We start from the raw sequence: 15,029 nt of genomic DNA on the forward strand, positions 1-15,029 counted from the left end.
GGGTAACTAGGGAAAGAATAGGGACCCTCAAAGATCAGCAAGGCAGCCTTTGTGTGGAGCCGCAGAAAATGGGGGAGATACTAAACGAGTATTTTGTGTCAGTATTTACTGTGGAAGAGGACATCGAAGATATAGAATGTCGGGAAATAGATGATGACATCTTGAAAAATGTCCATATTACACAAAGGAGAAAGTGATAGATGTCTTAAAATGCATAAAGGTGGATAAATCCCCAGGACCTGATTAAGTGTACCCTAGAACTCTGTGGGAGGCTGGAGAAGTGATTGCTGGGCCTCTTGCTGAGATATTTGTATCATCAATAGTCACAGGAGAGGTGCTGGAAGACTGGAAGTTGGCTAATGTGGTATCACTGTTTAAGAAGGGTGGTAAGGACAAGCCAGGGAACAATAGACCAGTGAGCCTAACGTCAGTGATTGGCAAGTTGTTGGAGGAAATCCTGAGGGACAGGATGTACATGTATTTGGAAAAGCAAGGACTGATTCAGGATAGTCAACATGGCTTCGTGCATGGGAAATCACGTCTCTCAAACTTGATTGAGTTTTTTGAAGAAGTTACAAAGAGGATTGATGAGGGCAGAGTGGTGGACGTGATCTATATAGACTTCAACAAGGCATTTGACAAGGTTCCCCATGGGAGACTGGTTAGCAAGGTTAGATTACATGGAATACAGAGAGAACTAGCCATTTGAATACAGAACTGGCTCAAAGGTAGAAGACAGAGGGTGGTGGTGGAGGGTTTTCAGTCTGGAGGCCTGTGACCAGTGGAGTGCCATAAGGATCGGTGCTGGGTCCTCTACTTTTTGTCATTTATATAAATGATTTGGATGCGAGCAGAAGAGGTACGGTTAGTAAGTTTGCAGAGGACATCAAAATTGGAGGTGTGGTGGACAGTGAAGAAAGTTACCTCAGATTACAACAGGATCGTGATCAGATGGGCCAATGGGCTGAGAAGTGGCAGATGGAGTTTAATTCAGATAAATGCAAGGTGCTGCATTTTGGGAAAACAAATCTTAGCAGGACTTATACACTTAATGGTAAGGCCCAAGGGAGTGTTGCTGAACAAAGACATTGGAGTGCAGGTTCATAACTCCTTGAAAGTGAAGTTGCAGGTAGATAGGATAGTCAAGACATTTGGTATACTTTCCTTCGTTGGTCAGAGTATCAAATACAGGTGGTGGGAGGTCATGGTTAGGCCACATTTGGATTCCGTCCAATTCTGGTCTCCTTCCCATCAGAAAGATGCTGTGGAACTAGAAAGGGTTCAGAAATGATTTACAAGGATGTTGCCAGGGTTGGAGGATTTGAGCCATAAGGAGAGACTGAACAGGCTGGGGCTGTTTTCCCTGAGGGGTCGGAAGCTGAGGGGTGACCTTACAGAGGTTTACAAAATCATGAGAGACATGGATAGGATAAATAAACAAAATCTTTTCCCTGGGGTGAGGGAGTCCAGAACTAGAGGGCATAGGTTTAAAGTGAGAGAGAAAAGATATAAAAGAGACCTAAGGGGCAACCTTTTCACACAGAGGGTGGTGCATGTATGGAATGAACTGCCAGAGGAAGTGGTGGAGGCTGGTACGATTGCAACATTTAAAAGGCATCTGGATGGGTATATGAATAGGAAGGGTTTGGAGGGATATGGGCCGGGTGCTGGCAGGTGGGACTAGATTGGGTTGGGATATCTGGTCGGCATGGACGGGTTGGACCAAAGGGTCTGTTTCCATGCTGTATATCTCTATGATTCTAGATTATATCATGACTCTGCTTACGCACAACCAGGCCCCAACACTAAAACATTCATTGTCAGCATCCTTTTTGTACTTTTGCCTTTTCATGACAGGCCTTCATTTTCTCAAATGAAGTCCCTTCGCAGCAAATGTCTGCATTAACCACATCCACTATACCAGCCAATTCATACATACTTCTCGCAAACAACAATGATAAAATGTGATGAAACATAGTCCATATCAATTAACTCTAAATTTATGAGGTTTTCTTGGTAATTAGTGAATACTAATTAAGGTGTAATGACTGGATGGGGTAGAATTTGTAAGAACCTTCCAGGAGAGTTTTCTCGAGCAGTATGTCAATAATCCGACGAGGGAAGGGACCATATTGGACCTGGTACTGGGGAACAAACCAAGACAGCTGGTAGAAGTTGCGGTGGGGGATTTCTTTGGGAACAGTGACCACAATTCTGTAAGTTTTAGAATTCTCATAGATAAAAGAAGAGAATGGTCTGAAGGGAAGAGTACTAAACTGGGCCAAGGCCAATTATATCAAAATTAGGCGGGAGCTTGGAAATGTGGATTGGACACAACTATTTGAAGGGAAGGCCACATTTGAGATGTGGGAGGCTTTCAAAGATAGGTTAAAGATCGTGCAGGATAGGCATGTCCTGTTGAAGACAAAGGATAGGAAGGGCAAGATTCATGAACCATGGATAACAGGAGAAATTGTGCTACTAGCCAAGAGGAAAAGAGAAGCATACATAAGGTCTAGGCAGCTAAGAACAGAACGGGCCCTGGAGGAATATCGGAAGAGTAGGCCAAGTCTTAAACGAGGAGTCAAGCGGGCTAAAAGGGGTCATGAAATAGTTTTAGCGAACAGAATTCAGGAGAATCCCAAAGCATTTTATTCTTCTATAAGAAGCAAACGGGTAACTAGAGAAAGGATTGGTCCACTAAAAGATAACAAAGGAAGGCTGTGTGTTGAACGTGAGAGAATGGACGAGATTCTGAATGATTACTTCGCATCAGTGTTCACTGAGGAGAGGAACATGATAAATGTTGAGATTAGAAACAGAAGTTTGATTAGACTGGATCACATTGATATAAGGAGGGAGGATGTGTTGGGTATGCTAAAGGATATTAAGGTGGACAAACCCCCAGGACCGGATGGGATCTATCCCAGGTTGCTGAGGGAGGCGAGAGAGGAAATAACTGGGGTCCTGACAGGTATCTTTTTGGCATCCTTAAATACAGGTGAGGTGCCGGAGGACTGGAGGGTTGCTCATGTTGTCCCCCTGTACAAGAAGGGAAGTAGGGATATTCCGGGTAACTACAGACCAGTGAGCTAGACATCAGTGGTGGCACAGTTGCTCGACAAGGTACTGAGGGATAGGATCTATTTATATTTAGAAAAGAACGGGCTTATCAGTGATAGGCAACATGGTTTTGTGCAGGGGAGATCAAGTGAGGAAGTGACCAAGTTGATAGATGAAGGCAGGGCTGTTGATGTGATATACATGGACTTTAGTCAGGCGTTTGATAAGGTTCCCCACGGTAGACTAATGGAGAAAGTGAAGTCACATGGTGTGCAGGGTGTTCTAGCTAGGTGGATTAAAAAACTGGTTGAGCAACAGGAGACAGAGAGTAGTAGTTGAAGGGAGTTTCTCGAAGTGGAGAAAGGCGACCAGTGGTGTTCCACAGAGGTCAGTGCTGGGTCCACTGTTGTTTGTAATATACATAAATGATCTGGAAGAGGGCACTGTTGGTATGATCAGTAAGTTTGCAGATGACACGAAGATTGGTGGAGTAGCAGAAAGCATAAGGGACTGTCAGAGAATACAGGAGGATATAGATAGACTGGAGAGTTGGGTGGAAAAATGGCAGATGGTTTTCAATCCAGACAAATGTGAGGTGATGCATTTAGGCAAGACTAATTCTAGACTGAATTATACAATGAACGGAAGAGCCTTAGGAAAAGTTGATGGGCAGAGAGATTTGGGAGTGCAGGTCCATTGTACCCTGAAGTTTGCTGCACAGGTGGATAGAGTGGTCAAGAAGGCATATAGTATGCTTGCCTTCATTGGACGGGGTATTGAGTATAAGAGCTGGCAAGTCATGTTAAAATTGTACAAGACATTGGTTTGGCCGCATTTAGAATACTGTGTACAGTTCTGGTTGCCACATTACTAAAAGGATGTGGACGCTTTGGAGAGGGTGCAGAGAAGGTTTAGGAGGATGTTGCCTGGTATAGAAGGTGCCAGCTATGAAGAGAGATTGAGTAGGTTAGGTTATTTTCATTAGAAAACAGGAGATTGAGGGGGGACCTGATTGAGGTTTACAAAATCACAAAGGGTATAGACAGGGTGGATGGAGACAAGCTTTTTCCCAGGGTGAAGGATTCAATACCGAGAGGTCATGCTTTCAAGGTGAGAGGTGGAAAGTTTAAGGGGGATACACGTGGCAAGTTCTTCACACAGAGGGTGGTAGGCGTTTGGAACACATTGCCAGTAGAGGTGATAGAGGCAGGCAAGGTAGATTCATTGACAGATGCATGAGTAGGTGGGGAGCAGAGTGACACAGATGCATTGTAATTGACGAAATGGTTGAGACAATACATTTGGATTGGCTCAGGCTTGGAGGGCCGAAGGGCCTGTTCCTGGGCTGTAAATTTTCTCTGCTCTTTATTCTTTGGATGCATTTCCTTTAATTTATTTTTTGTTTAGCAAAGGTATTAAGGGTTATTGGCCAAAGGTAGGTTTAAGGAGTTAGTCCACAGACTGGCGATGATCTTGTTAAATGTCCAAACAGGGTCACAGAGCTGAATGGTCTATTCCTGTTCATATGTTCATTGTTGTACTTTATCTCTCATGGAACTGTTTCAATCCTAATTGTGAGACATTCAGAGTAAAGTCATCTCTCAGGTGCCTTGACGTGTTACTTGTGGTTTGGATCTCAAACCTTTAGGTAGGGATATTTCATCAGAAATCTAGCAGTGTGTACAAACAGGCATCTTGTTACGTGAGAACCAGAAGACAAACACCCACGTGGAATCAGAGAGGTCCAGCTGAGAGTTAGAGCCAAGACAAAATAACTAGGTGCACAACCAATTTTTCATTATTTGTCCAGCCGATGCTGGAACTTTTAGGTGCTGATGGGTTTTGGGGCAAGGGATCGAGCTCTTGAGAATTTGATCTGATCTAGGTTAAATTGGTCTTCATAGCTCTGCTATGTAAAGAAAGCATAAAGAGGAAACTTCTCAAGCACAGAACCCCAGAGGTTTTAAGTTCTGCACCGAGTGATGTGATGGTATCGGGGCATAGCCAGGGTGTAGTTTTTTTTTGGGAGGTTAGGCACTTACTTGGAGCATAATGATATATGAAGAGTTTTTCCAGCAGTTTCTACTTTTAACTCCGACTTCCTGCATCCACAACATTTTGCTTTAACATAATGCTGTTTTGCTTTGGCACTACTGCTCAGATGTTAGCATATTTTCCTCATCCTTAAATCTCAGAGCATGCGGAGATCAACTGGCAGAGGTCTTCTCAGACATCTTCAACCTCTCTCTGCAGCAGGCTGCTGTCCCTGCCTGTTTCAAGAGGGTCAACATCATCCCTGTGCCTAAGAAGGCTCATGCAGCATGTCTCAATGACTACCATCCAGTGGCCCTAACTTCAGTGGTCATGAAGTGCTTTGAAAGGCTGGTCATGGCATTAATCAACTCCAACCTCCCCACTACTCTTGACCCACTCCAATTTGCCTATCGGACAAAAGATCCACGTCAGATACCATATCATTTGCCCTTCATCCTCCCTAGAACATCTTGACAACAAGAACAGCTACATAAGAATCCTACTCATTGAAGGCTGAACTGTAGTCAACATTATTACCCCCTTGATGCTGATTACTAAATTTATTCATCTCCGACTAGGCGCCACTCTCTGCAACTGGATCCTCGGTTTCCTGACCCACAAGCCTCAGTCAGTGAAAACTGGGGACAATATTTCATCCTCACTAAAACTCAACAGCGGATCCCCCTAGGGGTGTGTACTCAGCCCTCTACTGTACTCATTGTATACCAATGACTGCATCGCCAAATACCAGACTAATTCTATTTACAAGTTCGCTGTTGATACCACCATAGTTGGTCGAATCTCAGATGGCGATGAAACAGACTACAGACAGGAGGTGGAAAACCGGGAAAAATAATGCATGGAGAACAACCTAGCTCTCAATGCTGGCAAAACCAAGGAACTCATTATTGACTTTTGGTGGGATGTTACTCATGCCCCACCCCCCTACACATTTACAGCACAGAGGTGGAACGAATGGAGAGTGTCAAGCTCCTGGGAGTGGTCATCCACAAGAAGCTCTTCATGTGGGGACACTGATTACAAAGCCCAATAATGTCTCTTCTTCCTCAGGCAGCTGAGAAAATTTGGCATATGTTGAATACCCTTGACAACTTTTATAGGTGCGCCATCAAGAGCATTCTGTCTGGATGTATCATTAACTGGTACAGTAATTCAAGATTAGAAACGGTCACAGAGAGTGGTGAACTTGGCCCGCACTATCACAAAGGCCAACTTCCCATCTATAGAATCCAGAGCTGAAAATGTGTTGCTGGAAAAGCGCAGGAGGTCAGGCAGCATCCAAGGAACAGGAGAATCGACATTTCGGGCATCATTCCTGAAGAAGGGCTGATGCCCGAAATGTCGATTCTCTTGTTTCTTGGATGCTGCCTGACCTGCTGCGCTTTTCCAGCAACACATTTTCAGCTCTGATCTCCAGCATCTGCAGTCCTCACTTTCTCCTCCCATCTATAGAATCCACCAAGGAAAGGCTGCCAGCATTCTCAAAGATCTATCCCACCCTGGCAATGCTTTTCTACACTCTACCACCGAGAAGGTACAGAAGCCTGAACACACGCACCAGCTGGTTTTGAAATAGCTTTGACCCTACTGTTGTTAGAATACTGAATGGACTCAAGCTCTTAGCATTCGTCTGTACCTGTGTTTTATGTTCTGCTCTTTACCTACTATTTACTTATCTATGCTATTTAACTGTGTGATCTGCCTCTATTGCTCGCAGAATAAAGCGTTTCACTGTGCCTCGGCTCACGTGACAATAAATTCAATTCAATTCAATACTATAACCACCGTCACAAAGAATTTCAGAATGTGGGAAAAAGGGTTAATTGGACTTGCTGCTTCCTCCTACATTCCAACTGCACTAAATTCCATAAATAAATATTGTCAATTCTTACAAAAGTAGTAGTTGTGAACGTACTGGATTCAGTCTGAGACTCTGAACTGATTTCACTTCTCAATGAGTTCGAAACTTCCACAGCTCTCTTTAACAGGTACATGGCTCTCTTGCGCGACGTGTTATCCGGCTGCACCAAACCCGTTTGCACCATTTCCCAAAACTCCGGACAAATTCGGAGATCAAAGGTATCGGGGGATGACCGGTCTCCGGTATCAAAAAGCAGACGGGGAGGAAGCGAGGTCAGCAACAGCAGGGATCTGGAGCCGGAGCCGGTCTTTCCCCAGTGTTTCACGCGATCCCAGATCTCCTGGGCGAACAGACACTTTGACACCGAGCTGCCCGGGTGCCGAAGAAGAGCCAGAATCAAGCCGGTGACCACTCTGGATGCCACGCTGTCCTCCCCCACTCTGACAGCGGTCAGGCCGAGCTGTAGCAGCTCCTGTACCCCGACTTCTGGCTCCAGAAGCAGCGGCGCCATCCTCACCAGCACCTCGACGGCGACTCGAATGTCCGAGTACTCGGAGGCCTGGGACTCGCCGCTCCGAGCTTCCTTCCCCTCAACCAGACCAGCCCTACCCCGTTCCTCGGTGTAGCTCCGCAGATCCCTCAGGCTTGGGGTGGTCACGTCCCGAAGCAGGGCAGGTGGGCTCCGTAGGCAACAGGCGTGGAGCAGGCCGCAAAGGGAGTACACCAGCCTCCGGCTCTGCTCCTCCAGCTGCAAATGCCGCAAGAGCGGCAGGCACCAGCCGACGGCCAGGTCCCGCAAGGAGCTGGAGATATCGTGGTCCTCGGCGCCTGGCGCCAGCTTCTCCACCAACAGCCCAAATATCTCCAGCCGACCAGGGTCAGGCGCCCCTGGCTCTCCTCCGTCCCGGCACCAGCGGCACAACTCCTGTACGGTGAATGAGAAACCGGACCCCGGCACAGCATCCAGCCGCTGCACCAACTCCACCACCATCAATAAAGGCTCCATCCCCGAACAGCCGGACACCAATTGCTGGACAGACCACTTCCGGTACAAGTGTGTGTCTGTGTTTCCTCCTTTTCTAATGTCCGGCGGAAAACACTATCCTCTCAGCTCCGTTCCTGAAGAAATGGAAGCGTCTCTGTGAGGAAAAGAGGAAACGTTGGGTTAAGGTGATTTGGAGATGCCGGTTTTGAACTGGGGTGTACAAAGTTAAAAATCACACAACAACAGGTTATAGTCCAACAGGTTTAATTGGAAGCACTAACTTCAGGAGCCCTGCACCTTCATCAGATGGTTGTGGAGGACACAATTGCAAGACACAGGATTTGTAGCAAACGTTTACAGTGTGATGTAACTGAAATTATACGTTGAAAAATACCTTGATTGTTTGTTAAGTCTCTCACCTGTTAGAATGACCATGTTACCTGGTCATTCTAACAGATGGCACCTGGAAGTACTCAGGGATGCCCTCATAAGAACTGGTATGATGCTCAACTCATCGACCACCAGTTCCAAAGTGCCATGGCAAGGAACTGTAATGACCTCCTCAGGAGTCAGACACATGCTGCAACTGATAGGGTACCCTACGTTGTCCAGTACTTCCCAGGAGCCGAAAAAGTACGCCATATTCTTCGCAGCCTGCAACACATTATCAATGAGGATGAGCACCTCACCAAGACCTTCCCCATACCTCCACTGCTCGCCTTTACCTATATCCCACAAGTGGTTGTTTAAAGTAGTGTTACTTCTGCAATCATATTTACTTATGCAAGGTAAATGAACTCACACCAGTGCAAATTGTTTCAGCCAAGAGCTGAGTCAACAAGAATGGAAACTATGTGAAGGAAATACATAATTGTTTTTGTATTAGCTGAAATGTGCCTGCAAAGAATGATAGATGTTATAGACAAATAGATAAGGTGCTGTGAGGGGAGGGGTTAAGCTAGATATGCCTGTACAAACAGTAGTTATATGCATCTGTTTCCCACTTCTGAAAAACAAGAACAAACCACAATCAAGAAGTCATGAGGTCATAAGGTACGGGACGATATACCTAACATAATGTTAGGGACAAGTAAGGGACGATATACCTAACAATGGCCCTCAGCAGGATGTGGTCAAACGGCCTTGTGAGGCCAGAAATAAGCATTTTGTCACAGACAAGGCCGGATAAGGCAAGAGATGAACAAGAGTAATGGGCTCCTGTCTTAGAGAGATGGGAGATGTAAACAGAGGAGGAGCAATGGGAGGAGAGAATAGGTACCAAATTACATAATTGTGTACTAGTTGAATTCAGTGTGTGTGTGTGTATGTCCCTGCATTGTGGACAGTGGACACCATCCTCTAGCAAGAGTAAAATAAATGACACTACTGATTCAGATCTTGTCTCGGACTGAAATTATTGAAGTGAGTGAGCTTTGTTTCTTACCCACCAAACCTCAAACAGATCATTGTTCGTAGCAAACTGCCTGGCTTTCAGGACAACTCCATACAACCCTGTCACAGTAGGCGCTGCAAGATGTGTCACAATGTGGACATGAATACCACCATTACGTGTGGGGATACCTCCCACCATAAACGTGGCAGGTACTCAGGTGATTCAGCCGACGTTGTCTATCTCATACGCTGCAGGCAAAGATGCACTGAGGCACGGTACATTGGTGAAACCGAGCAGAGGCTACGGCAACAGATGAATCAACAGACAGGTGTGTTTCCTCCAAGTTGGGGAACACTTCAGCGGTCCAGGATATTTGACCTCGGACTTTAAGTTGACCATCCTCCAAGGCAAACTTCGGAACAGAATCAGTGAAAAGTGGCCAAGCTGAAGCTGATGGCTAAGTTTGGTACCGGTCGGGAGGGCCTCATCCGGGCTCTCGGGTTCATGATACACTACAGGTGCATTATACACACACACACACCCTCTCACAGACTTAGACTCCTTTACACTCTCACACACACATGTACATTGTCTCTCACAACCCTCCACCCCACACACACACATATGTTTGTGGGATGAATTTGTACTTGCAAAGTTACATTGTACTTGGCTCAAAAACTGCATGAATCCATGTAAGATTCTGTTAATTCATTTTTTAGATTAGAATCAGTCTAAACATTATGGCACAGACAGCAGGACACAGGGGACCTAGCACCTTCAACACATTATCTGGGCTGACACCAATTGTTAAAGTTAACCTGAGAGTGTAACTTTCAAAAAAGGTTTTGTGATTTACATATGAAAAAGTGAAACTAACATGGTCATTCTAAGATGAGAGACTTACCAAACAATCAAGGTATCTTTAAATGTATAATTTCAGTTACATCACACTGTCAACTTTTGCTATGAATTCCGTGTCTTACAATTGTGTACACCACAACCACCTGATGAAGGAGTGGCGCTCCGAACTGCTTCCAATTAAACCTGTTGGACTATAACCTGGTGTTGTGTGATTTTTAACTTTGGAGTCAAGATGTTAACTTTGTTTCTCTGTCCTCAGATGCAGCCAGACCTGTTGAGTTTCATTAGCACTTCCTGTTTTAATCCCCTATCCATTGATTCACCTTCAAATTCAAAATATATATAACTCAGCCTGGAATTCATTTAATGACCTTGACTCCACTGTTCTGTGGGAAAAGAAAAGAAAGTTGCCCTCACCCCTATCTTAAAAGGGAGAACTAATTTCCTAAACAGCGTCCACTAGTTCTTGCTTCCTGCATAAGAGGGCAAGGAAGGCTGGAAGAACACAGCAAGCCAGGCAGCATCAGGAGGTGGAGAAGTCAATGTATTAGGTATTCTTTGGATTCCAGCATCTGCTTTTTTTTTGTCTCCGCACAAGAGGAAGTAACCTCCTGGTATTTACCCTTCTTTTCAGATCTTATAAGTTTCAATAACATTGCCTCTTATTTTTCTGAACTCCCAATGAAAATTGGCCCAATCTATTCTAGCTTTCTTCATAAGATAAGCCTGGATAGCCTGCCATCTATCCAATATTCTATTTATACTTGTTTGTTGCAACTATAACATCAGCTCCTACTTTGAACTTTTATGAGGTACCTTGTCAAAAATCTTCTGGATCTTAAATGAGGTGACTGATATTGAACAGACTAATATCCAAATATTGAATTAAACAGTAAAATACTTTCAGAGATTGACTTAATACAAACATTAGTTTCAATTTTCTCCTTTCTGGAAGCCAACCCTCCACTTGGGAACACTATGGCTATTTTCCCTACTCCATTCAACCTGTTGAGAAATGTTATTGCACACCACCAGAGCAGGTGTGATTTGAACCCAGGCCTACATATTTGAGACATAGGGACACTACCACTGTACCAAAAAAAAATGTTTACTCTTCATGGGGGACTAACTTAGTCTAATGAACATCAACTGCTCTAATTCAGCTTTGAAGCTGTAATGTTTGACCCTTAAGGCCCCTGTTATGGTGCAGTGATAGTGTCCCTACCCCTGGACTGGGAGGGTCAGGTTTAACTCCCACCTCCTTCAGAAATGTATAATAACATTTCTGATTAATTAAGTTACTGAGAAAAAATAGGTTTATGTTTGACCCTTAAAGGGATCTGCATTTCTAATGCTGACAGGGAATAAGCTCATATTTTAATGTTAATTTTCCAAATTTTGCTAGGTTCTGAAAATATTCAATTGGATTGGAAAATAGCAAAGAAAACCTCCCTCTTCAAGAAAGGACAAAAGCAGAAAACTTGAAATTACAGGCCATTTAGTTTGGTGGCTGTCAAGGGGAAGATATAAGAATCCATCATTACAAATGTTATACCTGAACACTTGGAAATTAGTGAAGTAATCAGGAAAAGTCCACATGGTTTTGTAAAAGGAAGCCATTTTTACTTAATTTATTTCAAAATCTTTGAAGGTGGAGTAACATGCACTTTGGATGAAGGGGAGCCAATTGATATACTGTACTTGGATTTCCAGAAAGCATTTGACAAGGTGTCATATGCAAGTTTATTCATGAGCATGAGCTCATGATTGTTGTGGTTCTGTTCGCCGAGCTGGGAATTTGTGTTGCAGACGTTTCGTCCCCTGTCTAGCTGACATCCTCAGTCTGCTGTAAGTTGAGCAGTTAATTAAGAAACTGAAGAATGAACAATAAGTTTATTTCTATTAACAGAGTTCTAAGTTACAGCCTTCTATTTCACTCATACTTTTAAAGTATATGCATTTTCATGATTTTTGATTCCAGCTGTTCATTCCATTTTACATTGGAACAATTCATGTATGAACAATTAATTACATAACTGTTTATGCACCTTTATTAAAATTAGAAGACATAACTCTTAAGAGGTAACTGTAGCTCACTCGTCTGACCTGGTGATTTGTGGAGCAGCATGGTTTGAAATTTTAGTGGCCTGTGAGGTAGTATGGTATAGGAAAACCCAACACATTATGAAAATTAAATGGTTTTCAAATACTCTTGAAAATATCAGTAAAGATGTTGTAATTAACTTTAGATTGTTTAAAATAATTGTAAAGAGGATGCTTATAAATAATGAACTTCAAAATTGAAGTTTGAAAATGACTGGTTGTTATCAGTTCTGAGGAAGGGTCGCTGTACCCAAAATGTTAACTCTGATTTCTGTTCACAAATGCCACCAGATTTGCTGATCTTTTCCAGCAGCTTCTGTTTTTGTTATTATACCATAGTTTGTATTTAAAGCAATACGGTGGTTAGCCAACTCTTTCCATGCAGTGGCATAATATGTGGAAATCTGAGCTGACCATGAATTGGCTTCAATTATTCTGAACAATCACACTGCCATTTAAAACAGAATGGCTCACTGAAAGGTATTAGGTTTGAAAGCAGCCATGTGGATTATGGAATCCTGATCCTGTTTCTATGATCACAGATGTAAAGTTAAAACTTTCATGGCAATTACATATGTTCACGACAATTGCACTTTAAACCATTCTCTTTATGATCTATTCTATTAATATTCCCTGGCTTTTTCAAAATTATTTTTAAGAATTGGTACAATTACTATAAAAGGAACAGAACAAGGGGACATAGATTTAAAGTGATTTGCAAAAGAAGCAAGAGCAATACGAGAATTTTTCACACAGCAAGCACTGAAGATTTGCAATGTACTGCCTGGAATTGTAGTGGAGGCACATTCAGTTAAAGCATTAAAGAGGGCATTCAATTTAGATGGAAATAGAGTGCAAATGTATGGGGCAAAAGCAGGAGGTTAGCACTAGGTAATGATGCTTGTTTTAAGAGCCAGCACAATGGACTGAATGGCCTCCTGCAGGGTCATAACAATTCGTGATGACTGTTAGCAAGTACACATTCAGTATTTTCTACCTATTGTAGATTGGCCATGCTAAATTGCCTATAGTTTCCAGGCTAGGTGGGTTACCTGTGTAAACATGGCAATAAGTTGGTGGGTTTGTAAGGGTGCAGACTTGATGGGCCAAATGCCCTCTGTGCATAGGGATTCTACGAATATTCATTTTGGCTTACCTAACAAGCAGAACAGATGAAATTACTATGATAGTGTCAGCTATGATTAAGTGGTAGCATTCACCTCTGAATCAGAAGGCTATGTGTTCAAGAATCATGTACAGACATGAACACAATCACTTCAGTGCAATAGTAAGGGAGCGGTGCACTTTAGGACATCTCATAGGGAGTGTTCCTGAACAAAGAGACCTTGGAGTGCAGGTTCATAGCTCCTTGAAAGTGGAATCGCAGGTAGATAGGGATAGTGAAGAAGGCATTTGGTATGCTTTCCTTTCTTGGTCAGAGTATTGAGTGCAGGAGTTGGGAGGTCATGTTGCGACTGTACAGGACATTGGTTAGGCCAATGGAATATTGCGTGCAATTTATTAGTCTCTGCCTTGAAGACATTTAACGTCCCGTCCTCCACTGCACTCAGTGGCAATGAATTCCACAGGCCCACCACTCTCTGGCCGAAGAACTGTCTCCTCATTTCTGTTTTAAATTGACCCCCCTCTAATTCTCAGGCTGTGCCCAGGGGTCCTATTATCCCCGCCTGACGGAAACAAATTCCCAGCATCCACTCTTTCTAAGCCATACATTATCTTGTAAGTTTCTATTAGATCTCCCCTCAACCCTCTAAACTCTAATGAATTACAATCCCAGGATCCTCAGCCGTTCATCGTATGTTAGGCCTCCCATTCCAGGGATCATCCATGTGAATCTCCACTAGACACGGTCCAGTACCAATATGTGCTTCCTGAGTGTGGAGTCCAAAACTGGACACAGTATTCTAAATGGGGCCTCCCTGGAGCTTTTTAAAGTCTCAGAATCACATAACTGTTTTTACATTCCAACCCTATTGAGATAAATGACAACATTATATTTGCTTTCTTAACCACAGACTCAACCTGTAAGTCAACTTTTAGAGAATCCTGGACTAGCACTCCCAGATCGCTTTGTACTTTGGCTTTATGAATTTTCTCACCGTTTAGAAAATAGTCCATGTCTATATTCTTTTTTCCAAAGTGCAAGACCTCACATTGATTCGTATCATCGGTGAAGTTCGCCAGAATGCCCCCAGTCCCTTCATCCAGATCATTAATACATAAAGTGAACAGCTGCGGCCCCAACACTGAACCCTGCAGGACACCACTTGTCACTAGCTGCCATTCCTAAAAAGAATCTTTTATCTCAATTCTCTGCCTTCTGTCAGACAGCCAATCCTCAATCCATGCCAGAAGTGTTCAGCCACGGGACGGTGAGGTTGGTGCTGGTGTGGCAGAGGCATTCTCTGAAATGATCCGCAAGTTGGCGTCCTGTTTCCCCAATGGAGAGGAGACCACATCAGGTGCAACGGAAACAGTAGATGACATTGGTGGAAGTGCAGGTAAGTTTCTCACTTTCTCCACAGTACTCCAAAAGTCAATGTAGGAAGAAATAAAAACAGAAATTGCTGGAAAGGTTCAGCAGCTCTGGCAGCATCTGTGAAGAGAAATCAGAGTTAACGTTTCAAGTCTAGTGACCCTCCGTCAGAAGGGTCTGGAGTTTTCTGTTTTTGTTTCTGATTTAAACA

At 43.6% G+C, this 15,029-nt stretch overlaps 1 protein-coding gene across 7 annotated transcripts in view; it reads right to left on the bottom strand.

The window, feature by feature from the left end:
• LOC140482788 (probable methyltransferase TARBP1) overlaps positions 1 to 8,123 on the bottom strand; it is a 179,343-nt gene extending 171,220 nt beyond the window's left edge. For all 7 annotated transcript variants that reach the window (XR_011961789.1, XM_072580400.1, XM_072580399.1 and 4 more), the window contains exon 1: positions 7,034 to 8,123. Coding sequence is in view for 6 of the 7 variants with exons in the window: in XM_072580400.1 (XP_072436501.1) it covers positions 7,034 to 7,985 (952 nt within the window). In the remaining variant the exon portion in view is untranslated. The remainder of the gene's footprint in view (positions 1 to 7,033) is intronic.
• Positions 8,124 to 15,029: the final 6,906 nt, after the last annotated feature.

This window comes from Chiloscyllium punctatum, chromosome 11 (assembly GCF_047496795.1).
Source record: "Chiloscyllium punctatum isolate Juve2018m chromosome 11, sChiPun1.3, whole genome shotgun sequence".
Classification (NCBI taxonomy): Eukaryota; Metazoa; Chordata; class Chondrichthyes; order Orectolobiformes; family Hemiscylliidae; genus Chiloscyllium; species Chiloscyllium punctatum.